Genomic DNA, 15,269 nt, shown 5'->3' with positions numbered 1-15,269 from the left:
CCAAAATGGAAAGCTAGTGGGACTGTTTAACACACGAGCTATTACTCAAAACCAGAAAGTTGCTCTGATATAAAATTCACTGCACTGGCCAAAAGTTACGATAGTTTAAGAGAATTGGCACAGCAATACCCAGCTGTGGCTGGGAAACAAGAGGAAAACTGCCTTCTGGAACAAAAAAGTCACTTTAAAAAAATGGTGTTATAGGGCTGTTCTAAGATTTTTTTTCAATTCATTTCTGCCTTTAAACCAATAGGTTCATTTCACTGTATATGACACTGTTCTCCAATTTAGTCCACATAAATCACCATTCTTGCCAGAAACGTCCTCTTGCCAGCTCATAAAAAATACATAAAAACCTGCTTCTTATTTTAACTCTTGGAGTTCAATCATTTGCACTGTCAGAACTTTTTGGAAAACAAATGAAAAACATGTCTTCGAGATCAAATCTGACTTCACACCAAATCTGGGCTTAGTAAGTCCACTAATGATTGACTTGCGATGTCTGAGGGCACAAGTTCAGGTCTTCATCCATCTCATTCCAATTTGCATGTATCACAGATGCATTATACAACTGAACACAGTTTGCACAGGGTGATTATTATACAATTTCAGGGACAAAGTACCTATCATGTATCAAATGTATCAGATCTATCCAATATATTTTTTGTGCACATGTGGGGATATAATTAAAAAAAAAAACACAACAAACTCAAGTATTTACACTCATACAATCCCAAGGACTGCTGAAAATCAGTGAAAATCAGCTGATGTGAATAGAGCTGTATATGTGGTCACGCTGTATTGGTACATATAACGCACTAGGAATCATAATTGCAGATAAATTAATATTTAACACAGTTTTGCCATTCTTCCCAGTAATGAGAAAGTATTTTTAAAAAATGTGTGACAGATTACTGCATTTCCCTGCTGTTCTTGCTACTCACTTTTAGTGCATAATCACATAAATTTATCACCAACTACGAAGGAAAATGTCTGTGGGAGACCTTTTCTCAACTCTGTGATGCCTCAGAGTCACTGGAGGGGTGACGAAGGGTTTGGTACCTCACATGCACATGTGGCAAGGGTGTAGTAAAGGCGGTGAAGCACTGCTTAAGCCTCCTGCACTGTTCTTCAGACTTGGTATGTGTGTGCCAGTAGCAGCTGAGTGGCATGCACAGGCAGGGGTTAACTGCTAATCATGCACAGCATACGTACTGCGCCTGTGGTAGCCTCTTAAAGGTCATGCAACAAAGGGTCACAAAAAAAGATGCTCCTGTAGCCAGGTTCTGATCCTTTCTGGGAGGCAGAGGGCAAAAACATCCGTGACCTTTCATGCTCTCCCTATTTCCACGCTTAGCTCTTTCCTCCTGCATGTGTGATCTCATCTAAACTCACGGAAGGGCTTAATGGCTTCTGGCATCTTCCTCCTAGATGAGACCAACGCCTCACCTGAGACACGAGGCATGTGGGACTAACACAGGTCAGAAAAGAAGTTACCGCTAAAGAAATTCTCCTGATCTTCACCCATTTATTTTCTTTTCTATAGATATAAACATAAACTTCCCAAGTCAAAAAAGGCAATTTCCCCAAAACGATATAACAATACATTTTCTCAAACAGTGGCTAAGACGTGGCAGAAGTTGCTCTGTAGTTCACCTTGCTCAATATTAATGAGCCGAAGCAGTGTGTTAAATGACTCTAACCAGTGAATTACTGGGACAGTTACTGTGTTGTTGCAGACCATCAGGAATGATCAATAAGGTCTATTTGAGATAGGCTATGGATGTAGTAGGCATCTCTGAAAAAGAAGACAACTATATTCAATTACTCTTCCTAGCTTATGCTAAGGAGGAAGCAAGTCATAAACAAGTATTCTTTCCAGGCTTCCCTGCTTCAGCTGAAATTACCCACATATATTGTGGCTGAAGCTGACAAACTGTTCGTTATGTGGATAAGATACGAATCTCTCATTTCCTGAAACTGGTGCAAAGAAGAGATGAAAGTCAAGAAGAATAAAAAGCTGAATATAAAAATCTTTAAGAACTTAAAGACTTTTGAGAGTAAGAGTACTCTAATAAGTTTTTCAAGTTTTCACATTACTAAGGAACTTTGAGAGGAGCAAAAGATCACTCACTGAGGTGCTTCTCCGTGCCACACAACCAATTATCTATCACATTATTTCTCTTTTAATAAAAAAGTATGTTTATCGCAGGATTATACTGAATAACTGGAAAGGTTTCAACTGTGTAAGAGTTCAGTGTTCTCTATTTTTTCCCCACTAAAAATGTAAATTAGGAGGTGTTATTAAAGAGTATCAAAATATAAATGTCTTTTACCTCTGATAACAAAACAAGTGATTTCATTTTCATTTATTAAACATAGACATTTTCCTATACAAAATATGACTATTAAAACAAGAATATCTAGGGAAAAAAAAAACGAACCACAACCAAACAAAATCCATTAATGTCTAAAAACTTTCTCCAGTGATCCTAGGCATTTAAGATACTCTTATAATGCTGTAGCTATGCTCTTTGTATCCGCATTAAAAAAAAATAAAATAAAAATTTGTATCAGCAATTTAACAGTCCTCACCAAAAGCATTTTTTGAAATTCCAAAGACTTTTAAACAAACAGGACAATGATTTCTCATCCTGCATATCCTAGTGACTGTGGAAGTCTATGCCAGCTGTCCCTAGGCATGTCAGTCCAACAATCTCTTTGGGAAACTGTTGTCCAAGAGATGCACTGGCCAGTGCTGTAAAGAGCAGAAATCTGAAGTTAAGTGACAAAAGAAAGACAGGTGTGTTACAGTACGACCCATTCATATCCAGACATGCTATTTTTCTTTCTGCACTTTAGATAACTGCAAGTGTAGTTTGTGGGAACTCTTAATTCAGGAACAGGGATGATGACTGGTTTATGGGATGAACTTAGTTTGATTTGGCACTCTAATTTCATTGCAGCCTAACACAGGAATTCCCCCAAAAGGCCATAATAAATGCCGGCTATCTAATGACTGCAGTGTTTAACTACAAGAACAGGTGAAATTAAAATCTTACTAGTCATGGCCACTGCATTTTTCAGCACCTGAATCTTAGCTTGTTAATGTTCCTACAACTCTTCCACATTAATAGATTTTGCCTTTATGAAATCTGGAATATTTTCAATAATTGTTTATATCATTTATTCAAGTACCCTGTTTGCCTAATTGCTTGCTCAAATGAATATTGCCTTTGAGCAATCTGAACGAGAAATAAGTAGTAACGGAAAGGAGTAGGTCTAGTAAGAGATGGAGAACTACCTGCTGCCATCACAGGTCACTGGAAAAATTTCACAAATCAGCAGCCATTCTCATTGCTATTTAGTGTGATAAAACAAGGTCTGTAATATCATTGCCAGCATTCCCCAGTTTTTCCATCAGAATGGGAAAGTAATGAAATAAACACACTTTCAATGCACCTAAACCAAAAACCAACTGTACCTCAAATAACTTGAGAAAATTAAAGACCATAATTCTCAATCTTCACTAACAACATTAATTATGTCAAAACATGTACAACATTCACTCACATCACTTGATTCAGTCCTGTATAGTTTCCTCTTAAAATGCAAAGGCAGAGTATGAGACTAACTTTGAAACAAATACATATATCTGAATTGGTCAAGCACTGGAATGGGCTGCCCGGGGGGTGGTGGAGTCCCCTAGAGGTGTTCAAGAAATGTGTAGACATGGCTTGAAGGGACATGTTTTAGTGAGGTCAGGTTGATGATTAGACTTGATCTTGAAGGTCTTTTTCAACTTAGATGATTTCTGATTCTATAATTCTAATTATAAGCCCGATGTTTGTCTGTACCAAGGACTCTACACACATGGCTATGGATGCAGGTTACATCTGAATGTTAAGACTAACTTTTAATCATTAATAGTTTCCTTTAATTGACTGAGAAGTTTACAGTACTTATTCCATTCACAGTATACACATGACTACAGTTTCCAGGTGCCAACATGTAACACGGAGCTCTGTTAAGCAAATATATTTATTTTCATTACTGCAGAACCATACTCTGCTGTGAGCTCTCAGCTAATTAACAAAGGCAACAGTTTTGCATATTATGCCCTATGTACTTTATTTCTAATACAGTGCATAAATTATTAATATTTTCATGACAGGCATTGCAATCGCAAGTAACTTTCATTACCTGATCTTGTGATTTCTTTTTCTTCTTCTTCTTCCCCCAGCACCCTGAACTCTCCGTGTCTTTTCCATTGGCATCGCCACAGAGTAATCCATCAAGTTCATCTGTTCCCATCTGCTGTCCCTGAGATGTTTCTGCAGCTAGCCTGTATGAGAGGTTCCTCAAAATGCACACACAGTTTTCAACGGTCTGAAAAGTGTGACAAAAAGAAAAAAAAAATACAACAAAGAGAAACAGAAAAAATTAAAATCCTTCCCTTGCTCACTCTGTATACAAAGCAGACAAAATATCACTAATCTCTGCACATACATTTTCCTAGCACAATTTTTATCTGTTCATAAACTTACTCCTGAGTAACCACTACTTAAGAGATATAGAAAAAACTGGCACTATCTCACACCCTCTTTTTATGGAGAGAAAGAGAGAAAACAGCAATATGGGCAATATTTTTTCCATGATTTTTTTATTGTCTTTCAAAACTTCATGCTGGAGCCTTATATAAAACAGAAGCCAAGGTAAAAAGTGATCAAGAGAATGTGAATGCACAGAGAAATCCAGTGAATTCCCACTTTGGTGAACAGAAAATACTACACAGAAAGTGTCAACAGTTTTGTACGTGTTTGCTTTTAATCCAGAAATAACATTTATTTCTGCCATCAATTCTATGAAAATTACCAGAAAAAAATGGATCTGAGTACTGTTTCAGAAGTATTTGTAGCATTAACAATCATGTTTCCCAAGGCTGAGAAGTAAGACTACGAATTTCAGGACTCTTGCTTTTAGCTAGGCTGCAAATGATTTCTGAACAGCCTTTCATTCATTTGTCCCCCAAATAGATTGGGCCTTGTGCAAAAGATATTGCTGAAGATCCAGAAACGGACTGAGACCCAGTGGAGGAAAAGGATGGCACTGATAATTCAGCAGAATTTCTGCAAGTCTAAAACAAGTTCAATTTTAGACTTCCTTGAAGCCTACTCATTTACCTGGTTCAATTTGTTTTGACTATCATTGTAAGAAGAATCTTGCTTAATTTCTGAGGGCAGGGAGAGCATGGTTTTCAAAAAAAGAAAATCTATCTTTATCTGTTTCAACAGTTCCTAATGCTCTGTGGAGATAAAAAAAAAAAAAAAAAAAAAAGTGATAGTCACTACAGCCCAGCTCTGATGCTCCATTAACCCAGAACAGAATGAATATGAGTTTTCAGCTATATCCTACTCTGCCATGTTCACCAGCAAGGCAAGCAGATGGAGCTTCATTTACTTCTATGTATTGTATGAGCTTATGCCAGGTATGCATTTGGCACACAGTTTTTGAGATGACATTAGTTCTGAGATGGTATTGAAGAGACTTCTCCAGACAGGATTATTATCATTTTCTGAGTAAATGAAACTTCACATTACACTTGCACTGATTTGAAATCCCCAGTCAAACACATAAACACGTATAAAAAATATATATATATATATAAAAAAATAAATATATATATATATAAAAATGTAAAACCTCCTAGTACCTTCCAACCTGGAAGCTATGGCCTTATAGTGACCATAAATTTTAAAAAAGTTTGTTGCCTCTTACTCTTCTTTAATACTTCCATATTTGAATTTTATTCACTGTTGTTAAGTTACACCTGTCCAGCCGTAACTTGCTGAAATTGCAGCTTTGTGTTTGTTGATTATGGATTGATATTTTATTTCCCATTCTTACTAATAGTAGTTTTCACTCTTCATATTCTCATTCTGCCAAAAAACAGCTTGCTGAGTCCACCATGAGGACAATTTTACCTCACAACAGAAACTGACATGGCCTCGAAGGCAACCGATACCTTTGTCATTTGGGTAAACTAATACAAGACAAGAAAGCTGGTTTACTCATGTTGCTGGACAGACCTCACTTCTTTCTGATTTATAGCTCTGAACTTTCAAAGGACCTTGCATTCCTCATTCCTACAGTCTTTAGCTTCATCAAAAAGGGCTGAAATACAAGTTTGGCAGCCTTTCTTCTTTAATAGATCAAATTAAATTAAGAACAGTAGCTTTGTCACGTAACCACACCTAACTCACTCACTTTTAACATCATTAAGTATCATAGCTTTTTCTTACTAGAAGATACCACTGCCAAGATGTTCATAATGTTGATAAGATTTATGCACTCTTAACTGCACCTGCATGAATCGTTTATCAATTCTGCCTGTGCTTACAAGTCCCACGCCCTCTTTTGGAGTCTGCAAGAGCAGGGACCTGTTTTTCAGCATTCAGTTCTTTGTCAATAACGCTACTATAAAATTATCTAGTAGCACAGTTGTCATGGCATTTGGAAAATGACATTTATATTTCAAAAAAAAAAAAAAGGAACTATAAAATTGTTATAGCAGCAGCATTTTTGAAACTAGATTACAAAATGATTTAGAGCCAGTTATTAAATTATTAAGTTTAATTAAAACCACTTTCTACTTTGTGAAAAGGATGCAAGACAAGAGGCAACAGTATGGTGTTTTTTTCTTTAACTGCACAAGTGCTTTACATCGTAGAGTTGAAAACCTGCTGGACGAGAGGTTAAAACTACTAAGCCAGGGAGAATAATTTTTGTCTCATGTCCTCATTTTTTCCTCAGTATGATTTAGCCTACAGTTTTTACCAAGTCCACAACAGTTACAAATGAGGGCATAAAGGGAGCATTGCATATTAGTGATAAGAGGCAAAACAAGGAGCTTACTGTGCTCCTTATTTAGCCCCTTTAATAGTATAACAATCTTGAAATCAGCCTGGTCACCTACAAAGAAACTGTTGAAAGAGCAGCAGCTAAGCCGTGGGATGGTGAGCAACCTGCTTTCTTCCCTACTCCTCAATCTACCTCCTGGTCTGCTCCACTGATGCCCCCCAAACTTCTTTCTAATAGACAAACTGAATCAGAGAGCTTTGAAACAACTCCCAGTTCAGCTTTTCCAAAGCTAATGAAGCAAAAATCACCCCCACATTTCTGGGCTGCTCTGCAGGAGGTGGCACTAAGGGGCAGGAAGGTGGCTGCTGGGTTTGCTCAGGGCACTGTTGAAAGTGTGGTGCCTACTTTGTGGGCGAGCCTCATTCGGTCATTACTACTCTACTAAAGGTTTGCTAATGGAAAGCCTACCCTAGACTACTCAGTTGTGGTGGGTTTGGGGTATTTGCTGCCAGACCTGCACTGCGTTCTACAAACCTTTCGTTATTCCTTCCTCTGTCCCCTGGATGTCTGAGCAAGTTTCACCTATTCGGTTTAGCTAACAAACAGAAAGTTCTGGGGTTTTTCCCTCTCCAGTCTACAAAATACCAGAGGTTCATAGACAACTCTGTGAAAGGTCATTCAGAAATACAAAGCCAGGAGGCTTTAAAGCTTTGCTAAGTAAAAGGACACACTACTCTGATTCTTAAGGATTGGCAATTTGACCAAGGTTGTCCTAAAGCAACAATTAGAATTACTTTAGCACCATATACTGAATGCAAAAAGTATTTGAAGCTAGCCTTTTCCTTCTTCTCTGGAATACTTTAATGTATTTGATATACTACAGCCCTTCAGTTTGTAAGTTCTTGATGTCCTTTTAATTAAGCAGTGCCTTTCACCTTTGGAGAATCATGTCCATATCCTAGTACTTTCAAAGAAGTGAAGTTGACGTAAAAATACATCTTAAAAGAGTTACTGAAAGCATTCATTGATCCTCTTTAAAGAAAAAATCACGTTGGTACCACTGTGAAATTGCCTATTAATTGTCCACTTTTTTTTTTTTTTTTTCATTTGCCTTTTAAGCCTATCACACTATTATTAGGTCTGTCTCATACTAGGTATTGGAAATCAATTTTAAGGTAACCCTGGCAGAGTAATATAAGGACATTTACTTGGAGTATGACATTTGCTCTTAAAGCAGTTATTACATTTTTTCTGTTAATAATCCAAGTGAAAGGAAGACATGATTACCTGCACACGCTACATAGCGAGACACAAATCCAATATTTAGCACACAGAAATACACAGCTCAACAGAAGGAAAAGAAAAAGATGGACTAAACTACTCTTTGCTAAGCCACCCCTTGTGATGCATTTTTTTTAAAACTGTCACTATATAGTCCTGAGGTACCCTGAATATCTGTATTTCTTGCTTCTGAAAAGACAAAGATGACAAACCTTACTATCAATTTCACTGCTCCCCAGAGCAGACTGGATCACGTACAGCAATGCATCCGTCAGGCCATCACACTCCCTCATCCTTCTGCGGGCCTCCTCTCCAGCAGAGCTGACATTCCTGCAAGGCAACAGCAAAGGTCACCACCTGCACAGCTCCCATGCCCACTGCCCCTCCTCAAACATTTTTGCAATTAACATACAGATAAAACATTTGTTTCTTCTCCTTTCATCAGTTCAGAGCTGTGAATAATGAAGACAGCTGTGAATGAGTTCCGGAAATGTAACACAGAGGGGAGCAAATGGAAGTCATCAGGTCCTCCACAAGAAAGGGCTAAGAGGCCAAGCAGCATGCGCCTACCTGAGCTGAGACTCATCTTACTATAATTTGTAGAAGAGCTGATCATTTATCTTTTTATTCTTTTTTTTTTTTTTTTTTGTAAAGAATGGTTTTATATTTATGAAAAAGTGTCTTCAAAATGTGCATATGTACATATAAATCAAGCCTTGAAAAGTCTACAGGTTTTGCCAAAGACATCTCTTAGGATTTGAAGAGCCCAGTAGTTGGGGCTCTTAACCTGTGAGAAAAAGATTATCAAAGCATAACATAAAACACCTGGTATTGCTTGTTTCTCATTTTACTTGAGTGTTTTCTTTTCTCTCTTTCTGAGAGAACACGGATGCCAAAATATTCTCTTTACATCATAATTTGCAAGTTGTTTTACATTGCAAAATTCAAAACCTCATCTTATAATAATTGTGTTTCTCAGAAAGGGCCACAGGGCTTTCTGAACGTCTTTATAGAAACACAACTGAAACAAATTTTACTGAATAATATGTGTTATAAAGTTCAAAATATTGATATAAAAAGACAATTCTGTATCAATGTGCATATATAAATAGAATCTGTACTTGTTAACATCAAGAAAAACTGAGAAAACTTGTATTCAAATTTGTGCAGCGGTTCTGATTGGAAATGGGTAAAGTAGCAGTCTCAGGGATGGGGTAAAACTTTTCAGATGGTTTCCATCAGTAAGGGTAGACATCTGAGGTGCTCATCCATAGCTCTCCTCTCCCCAGTCCTGAAGTTTATACAAAGCAAGAACAGATAGGCACTCACACCAGCCCTAGGTACTCAATACTGCATGTACAGAAATGGAAAAGAGGACATTGGACATTTGATTTGGGAAAAAAGAAAGCACTTTCTTTCTTTTACTCTACTTTAAATTGCCTTTGTATCAAAGGCAGAAAGAAGATAAGAATCCTGGAAGAAGGGAATAAATTTTAGGTGGAGGAAGGTGAGAGAACTTAAGGTTTCCTTTCAGTTCTTTGCTCTATCTACTTCTGTTCTGCCTCCTTATCATCCAAAAAAAGAGCATTACCATTCCAACAAAGCACCAAAGATTTTTGCTAATCAAGTACTCTCATAACTAGACCATCCCTCAACCACTTCAATGCAGGTTCCTAATTGATTCTACTCCCTAAGCACATGTGATTTTCAAGCTATACTTGCCACCCCACACTGTCCTAATCAGCCCTGCTCTCCCCCGCACAAACTGCCTCAATTAATTCAATACTGTTCCCTTCATGTATGCAGACAGTCCCATGTAAAACATACAGTCCAGGAGCTGTAACCAGAATTGATTCCTTTATCTTGCCAGTACACAAATTCATGCTTTCCATTCTTCTAGAGACTCCACACTTCTCCCTGCATCACACATCAGAAATGTGCCCTCAGTAATGGCTTGCAAGTTCTGTGTTCTGGCAAGTTTTATGTCATCTTGTTCTTCTGATCCCTGAACCCAACACCTCTTCCCTTCTTCTGCTACAGAAGCAGTAGATGAGATTTCTTCTAACTCAGGAGGAAACTCTCTTCTGTCATCCAGAAAGCATCAGCTAGAAAAAAATCTTTCATTAGCTCTCTGTTTTGAGTGATGGAAATCTTCTGACTCCCCCTTTGGGTGACAGAAATCAGAAGATAAAAATTATAGTGTATGGCTTTCCCCAAACAGTGCCTATGCTTTTGCAGTACTGGAGACTCTAGCTTAGGTACATTTTGAGTAGAATGTCCCCTTTCAGCAGCTCTGCCTGAAATTCCTGAAGGGAAGCAAAAGTAGGACAAGCAGAGCTGTGGATCTGAAAAGTCCACTGGGGGTGGAGGGTGGGTGGTGAGGAGAAGAGGGGATTAGTGGACTTCTTTTATCTAAAATTCTACTCTACTACCCTCTGGCAAGATAAAGAAAAACAGGAAGAGAAAGAAAGCTGTATCCAGCCCTGAAAGAATACTGCAAATGGAGTAACTGTACAAATTAAAATAAGAGGATACTGAGGAAGTATCATTAAAAAAAAAATAAAATATTACCGAATCCCTTTAAACAGCACTAGATGTAGCATTTTTTATTACTGTTGCATGTCCAGGCTTTTTCATTTTCTTAAGTTACATATGCTGAGTGCAAGCTTTCAGAACCACAGGCCAGTTGAAACAGAGAGATACATTCTCCCTGGTCTTTTCACTGAGGTGATTTCTCCTTCTCTCTAGCATGGCCAAATGCATGTCACCAGAGCCTGCCTGGACTGGAAGCCTCTCAGCTCCTCTCCAAGCTCACCAGAAACCCCCCAACAAGCCAGCAATACAGATACAGACAACCTTCTAGTCCCTGAGCTGCGAGCTGTCTGCCTCATTCACTTCTAGCTAAGCAAGGAATATGAAGCCTTTATACAGACACACTAGGGGCACATCTTGCACAGAAAATGCACTTCTTCACCCTGTATGGAGGAGTTGCCAGGTTCACTTTTACAGTTTATCATCCTTCCTCATTATGCTCCAGCTGGTTCTGTAATCGTAAGGTGGATATGCTGAATTCCCATGACTGCTTCTCCTTTTTTTAAAAGTCTCCATGTAGATTCAGTACCATCTCTTGAATACAGCTTACAGCTACTGCAGCTCTCAAGATCTAGCATATTTATTTAGATTTGAAATAGCTTAAAAAACAAGACAAATCCAAACTTCATATGAACACTTAGGTATAAATAATTATTTGATAATTTAAAAAATATATTGTATTATCTAATTATTCCCATTTCACCTCTGTTGAAGGAAACAACCTTGCAAATCATTGCTAACTGAGATCTTTCACAGAAGGGCACTAACATAACCACGACCACATTTGGGCTATGAAGTTCTGTGCAAGAGAAACAAGTTCCAGGTTACTCAACCTGACAAAGAAAGCCCTCTGCCATCTTAATTTTCTTATTTCTAGTTGTTAACTCAAACAAGCCATAGCTGGCAGTGTAGCAGGGAGTAAGACATGCTTTGCCACTGGTGAATTTACAGGTCACTGGGCAAACCATCAAATGGAGCATTAGTACTGTCTACCAGCAGTAACATGTCCCACTAACTAAACACCTATTTTTCCAGTATCAGTCTCCAAATAGCTTTAAAGGCGAAACTATGTTTTCTGGATTTTAAAAGGATATGGAGATACAATGCACAAGTTTTCAGGAAAAAAATAGTTTTCCATCAGAAAGACAGCCCAGCAAAATCTGGATTGCCTGGTATATTTTCTTTCTGTGTGGAAGCTCTGTTCACAGGGTATATGTGAGAAAAGATTTATCGGGTGCAAGCTGACATTTTGAATCTAGGACAAGGAGCACTTTAGACATCCATAAACTAGTCAAATTAATCTCAAATTGAATTCACCCACACAGGAATACCAAGAATACAAAGTACTGAAGAGTAACTCTCAGGTTAATCAGAAAGTCTCACTCAGACCTCCAAAGACCAGCTAATGTAAACAGCTTGTTCTCAAGAGAAGAACACCAAGAACAGAGAGTCTGAACAAGAGCTCAGACCCACGGCTCATCACTCTGCTACTTTCTGAATAGTGGCAGAGCAATTCTGCAAATAATCTGCAGATAGAAAGAGAACTACAATAATCCAGCTTCAGTTTTATGGGAAGATGCATCACAGTTATCATGTCATCACCTGATAACTAACAGAAGGTATGACCCTCCAGACATACTCAATGGGGATGTCAATCCAATGGTCTACGCATACAAACTGGGTGGTACAGAGGTATTCACCGCACAACACATACCTGATTCCTGTCAGTCCTGGTGCTTACCTTAGTTATTCAGTGAATTTGGTGAGATTTGAGGTGGTGGAAGATGGGTGGTGCTAAGCAATTTCTCTCTCCTTTAGAGTCTTTTCCATACAATATCCTGATGACTGTAAGATAACTAAGGCATTGAATAGAACAGTTTGGGTTGGAAAGGACCTAAAAGATCAAATTCCATTGCCCCTGCCATGGGCCGGGACACCTCCCACCAGAACAGGTTGCCCAAAGCCCCATCCAGCCTGGCCTTGAACACCTCCAGGTATGGGGCATCCACAGCTTCTCCGGGCAACATGTGCCAGTGCCTCCAATAAATAAATCAGTAAATACATTTACTAATTAGTAAATACATTTACTAAATTATTAGTAAATAAATTGTTCCAAACATTCAATCTAAATCTACCTTCTTTTAGCTTAAAGCCATTCCCCCTTGTCCTATCACTGCACCCCCTGACACAGAGTCCCTCCCCAGCTTTCCTGTAGGCCCCCATTAGGCACTGGAAGGCCACTATGAGGTCTCCCCAGAGCCTTCTCTTCTCCAGGCTGAAGGACCCCAACTCCTGTCTTCACAGGAGAGGTGCTCCAGCCCTCTGATCATCCCTGTGGCCCTCCTCTGGACTCACTCCAACAGATCCATGACCTTCTTGTGCTGGGGGCCTCGGAGCTGAACACAGTACAAGTGGGGTCTCCTGAGAGCAGAGCAGAGGGGAACAATCACCTCCCTCGCCCTGCTGGCCACAGTGCTTTTGATGCAGCCCAGGATACGGTCGGCTTCTGGGCTGCAAGCACGCATTGCTGGCTCAAGCTGAGCTGCTCATCAGCCAACACCTCCGAGTCTTTCTCAGGGCTGCTCTCAGTCTGTTCTCCACCCAGCTGTATTTGTGCTCGGGATTGCTCCAAGCCAAGTGCAGGGCGTTGCACATGGCCTTGTCGAACTCCATGAGGTTCGTACAGGCCCACCTCTCAAGCCTGTCCAGATCCCTCTGTATGGCATCCCTTCCCTCCTGCGTGTCCTCTCCAGAGAGGGACATGGAGTTCTATGGAAGGATCACCTGCAAAGCCGCTGTGCTGAGAGTCATCCTCTCTGGATATGGGATCACTTAGCAAACCTTGAACTTACTCCCAGTAGTAGTTCTAGAAATTGCAAAGACAGCTTTTACAGAGGCATCTGTGTTCCTTGAGCAGGCTCAGATCTCATCAAGTAGTTCGACCTTTTCTGTACCAGCAACAGTTCCACAGACTGCGAATCTGACTGCAGTCATGTACGATAATAATTGAGAAAAAATTATCTGTGTTTAGCAAAGATGAAATTGGTCCTTCTTATGGCCCCTTGCTAAAAAGAAAAAGCATGTTTAATATTCAGTATATGTAATTTTTTCCTGTAAACTAATGTGACATAAGAAAGGACAGACACAGAAAGGGCAATAAACTAATTTAGGAGTAACTCTGAAGTTATCTTTGGTATGAAACTTAAGATGAATCCAAAGTATAGCTTCATTCCAAAAAGTTTTGAGTAAGAAGGACTAAAGATAACAGCTTCAATCTTTTCCATCCTTCTACTCGAAATAATAGCCAAAAAAAAGGAGAGTTTTCCCAGAGAGGGGGGAAAGTTTATATAAACCAAGAACTCAAAAAAATGCCATTAATGTCATAGGAACTAAGTTTATGTTTCACTGAGGATACTAGCACGGGAAAACCCCTCAGGAGAATACTGAATAACCGAGTTGCAACTGAGTGAAAAAAAATGCCTGAGAATAATTTTGAGTGAGGCAGCAGGCAGATTTTGCTATTCAGCACATGTTCATTGAGCTGCTAGAAAGCCCCATATTTTAACATCCAAAATAACTCCCCCTCACATGCACAATTTCATCCTCAGTATCATACCCAGAAGAGCCTTTTCAGGCTGACCCATCTACATATTACACTGAATGTCTAATCTGTTCAGCTGTAAACACGTACTTGGTGCATAAATTCCTGTTATTATCAAGGCTGCTGCACTGCAGGAGGAGCTTTAGTCCTAAAAGCCATCATGCAGTAGACTACAAGGATGTCAGGTTTGCATGAAACTCTCTCTGTGAGGTGCTCTGTATGAACTCTGCTATGTACTGAAGATTGCAAAGGGACCTGCTCTGAAATGAGGAAGCTAGAAAGCAGGACTGCCTCAATCACCTTTAAGTACTGAAAATTGCCCTGCTAACATGCTGTGTGTCATGTGCGTAAGAAACATGGGGCTCAGTGGAATGAGAGAAAGGCTGAGCAGGGAGAGCTGGAGAGTTAGAAATGCCTATGAAAGAATCACGGAAGTTGTCTGATCCTGTGGTGGGTTCTCCTGAGGCACAGAAACTGACACATAGATGGAGTCAGCACTGGTAAATTCATGAAATGGGTTCTTAACTTCCTGCTCATGAACTCACTGTTTCAACTTGGATAGCCCTTTAAAGCATGCAACTATTCTATAAAGTAGTCTGTCAATGGCTATGTTTTATGATACCACTCCCAGTGATCACTGCTTCCCACCAAAGGCAGCAGACCTGGGACTTTTTTATGTTGCATGACCCAGGGCGTTGTCCAGGGCCTCAAACTATCACACAGCTTAATGTGTAGTGCATACTACAGCTTGGTTCCATACTCCATCTGCAACACGATGGTTGGCCACCAAGTCTCTTTGGCAGAACTGAGACCTTGTGACATCTAAAGCTCACCCTCAAAGCACTTCTTCACATGGGTTTTGCTCAGAGGCTCACTCTGAAAGGAGCAGTCCCACTGAAACATTTGGCCAGTCGTGCCATCATCACTGACAACT

At 39.5% G+C, this 15,269-nt stretch overlaps 1 protein-coding gene across 3 annotated transcripts in view; it reads right to left on the bottom strand.

The window, feature by feature from the left end:
- Positions 1-15,269, bottom strand: part of CTNND2 (catenin delta 2) — a 394,794-nt gene that overhangs the window by 83,023 nt on the left and 296,502 nt on the right. For all 3 annotated transcript variants that reach the window (XM_082752927.1, XM_082752928.1, XM_082752929.1), the window contains 2 exons: positions 8,355-8,472; positions 4,204-4,389 (listed from right to left, as the gene is read on the bottom strand). In XM_082752927.1, coding sequence (XP_082609053.1) covers positions 4,204-4,389; positions 8,355-8,472 — 304 coding nt within the window. The remainder of the gene's footprint in view (positions 1-4,203; positions 4,390-8,354; positions 8,473-15,269) is intronic.

Source organism: Aythya marila, assembly GCF_965140915.1.
Source record: "Aythya marila genome assembly, chromosome: 2".
NCBI lineage: Eukaryota > Metazoa > Chordata > Aves > Anseriformes > Anatidae > Aythya > Aythya marila.
Note: the sequence above shows the minus strand (reverse complement) of the source record. Positions and strands in the feature narration are given on the sequence as shown.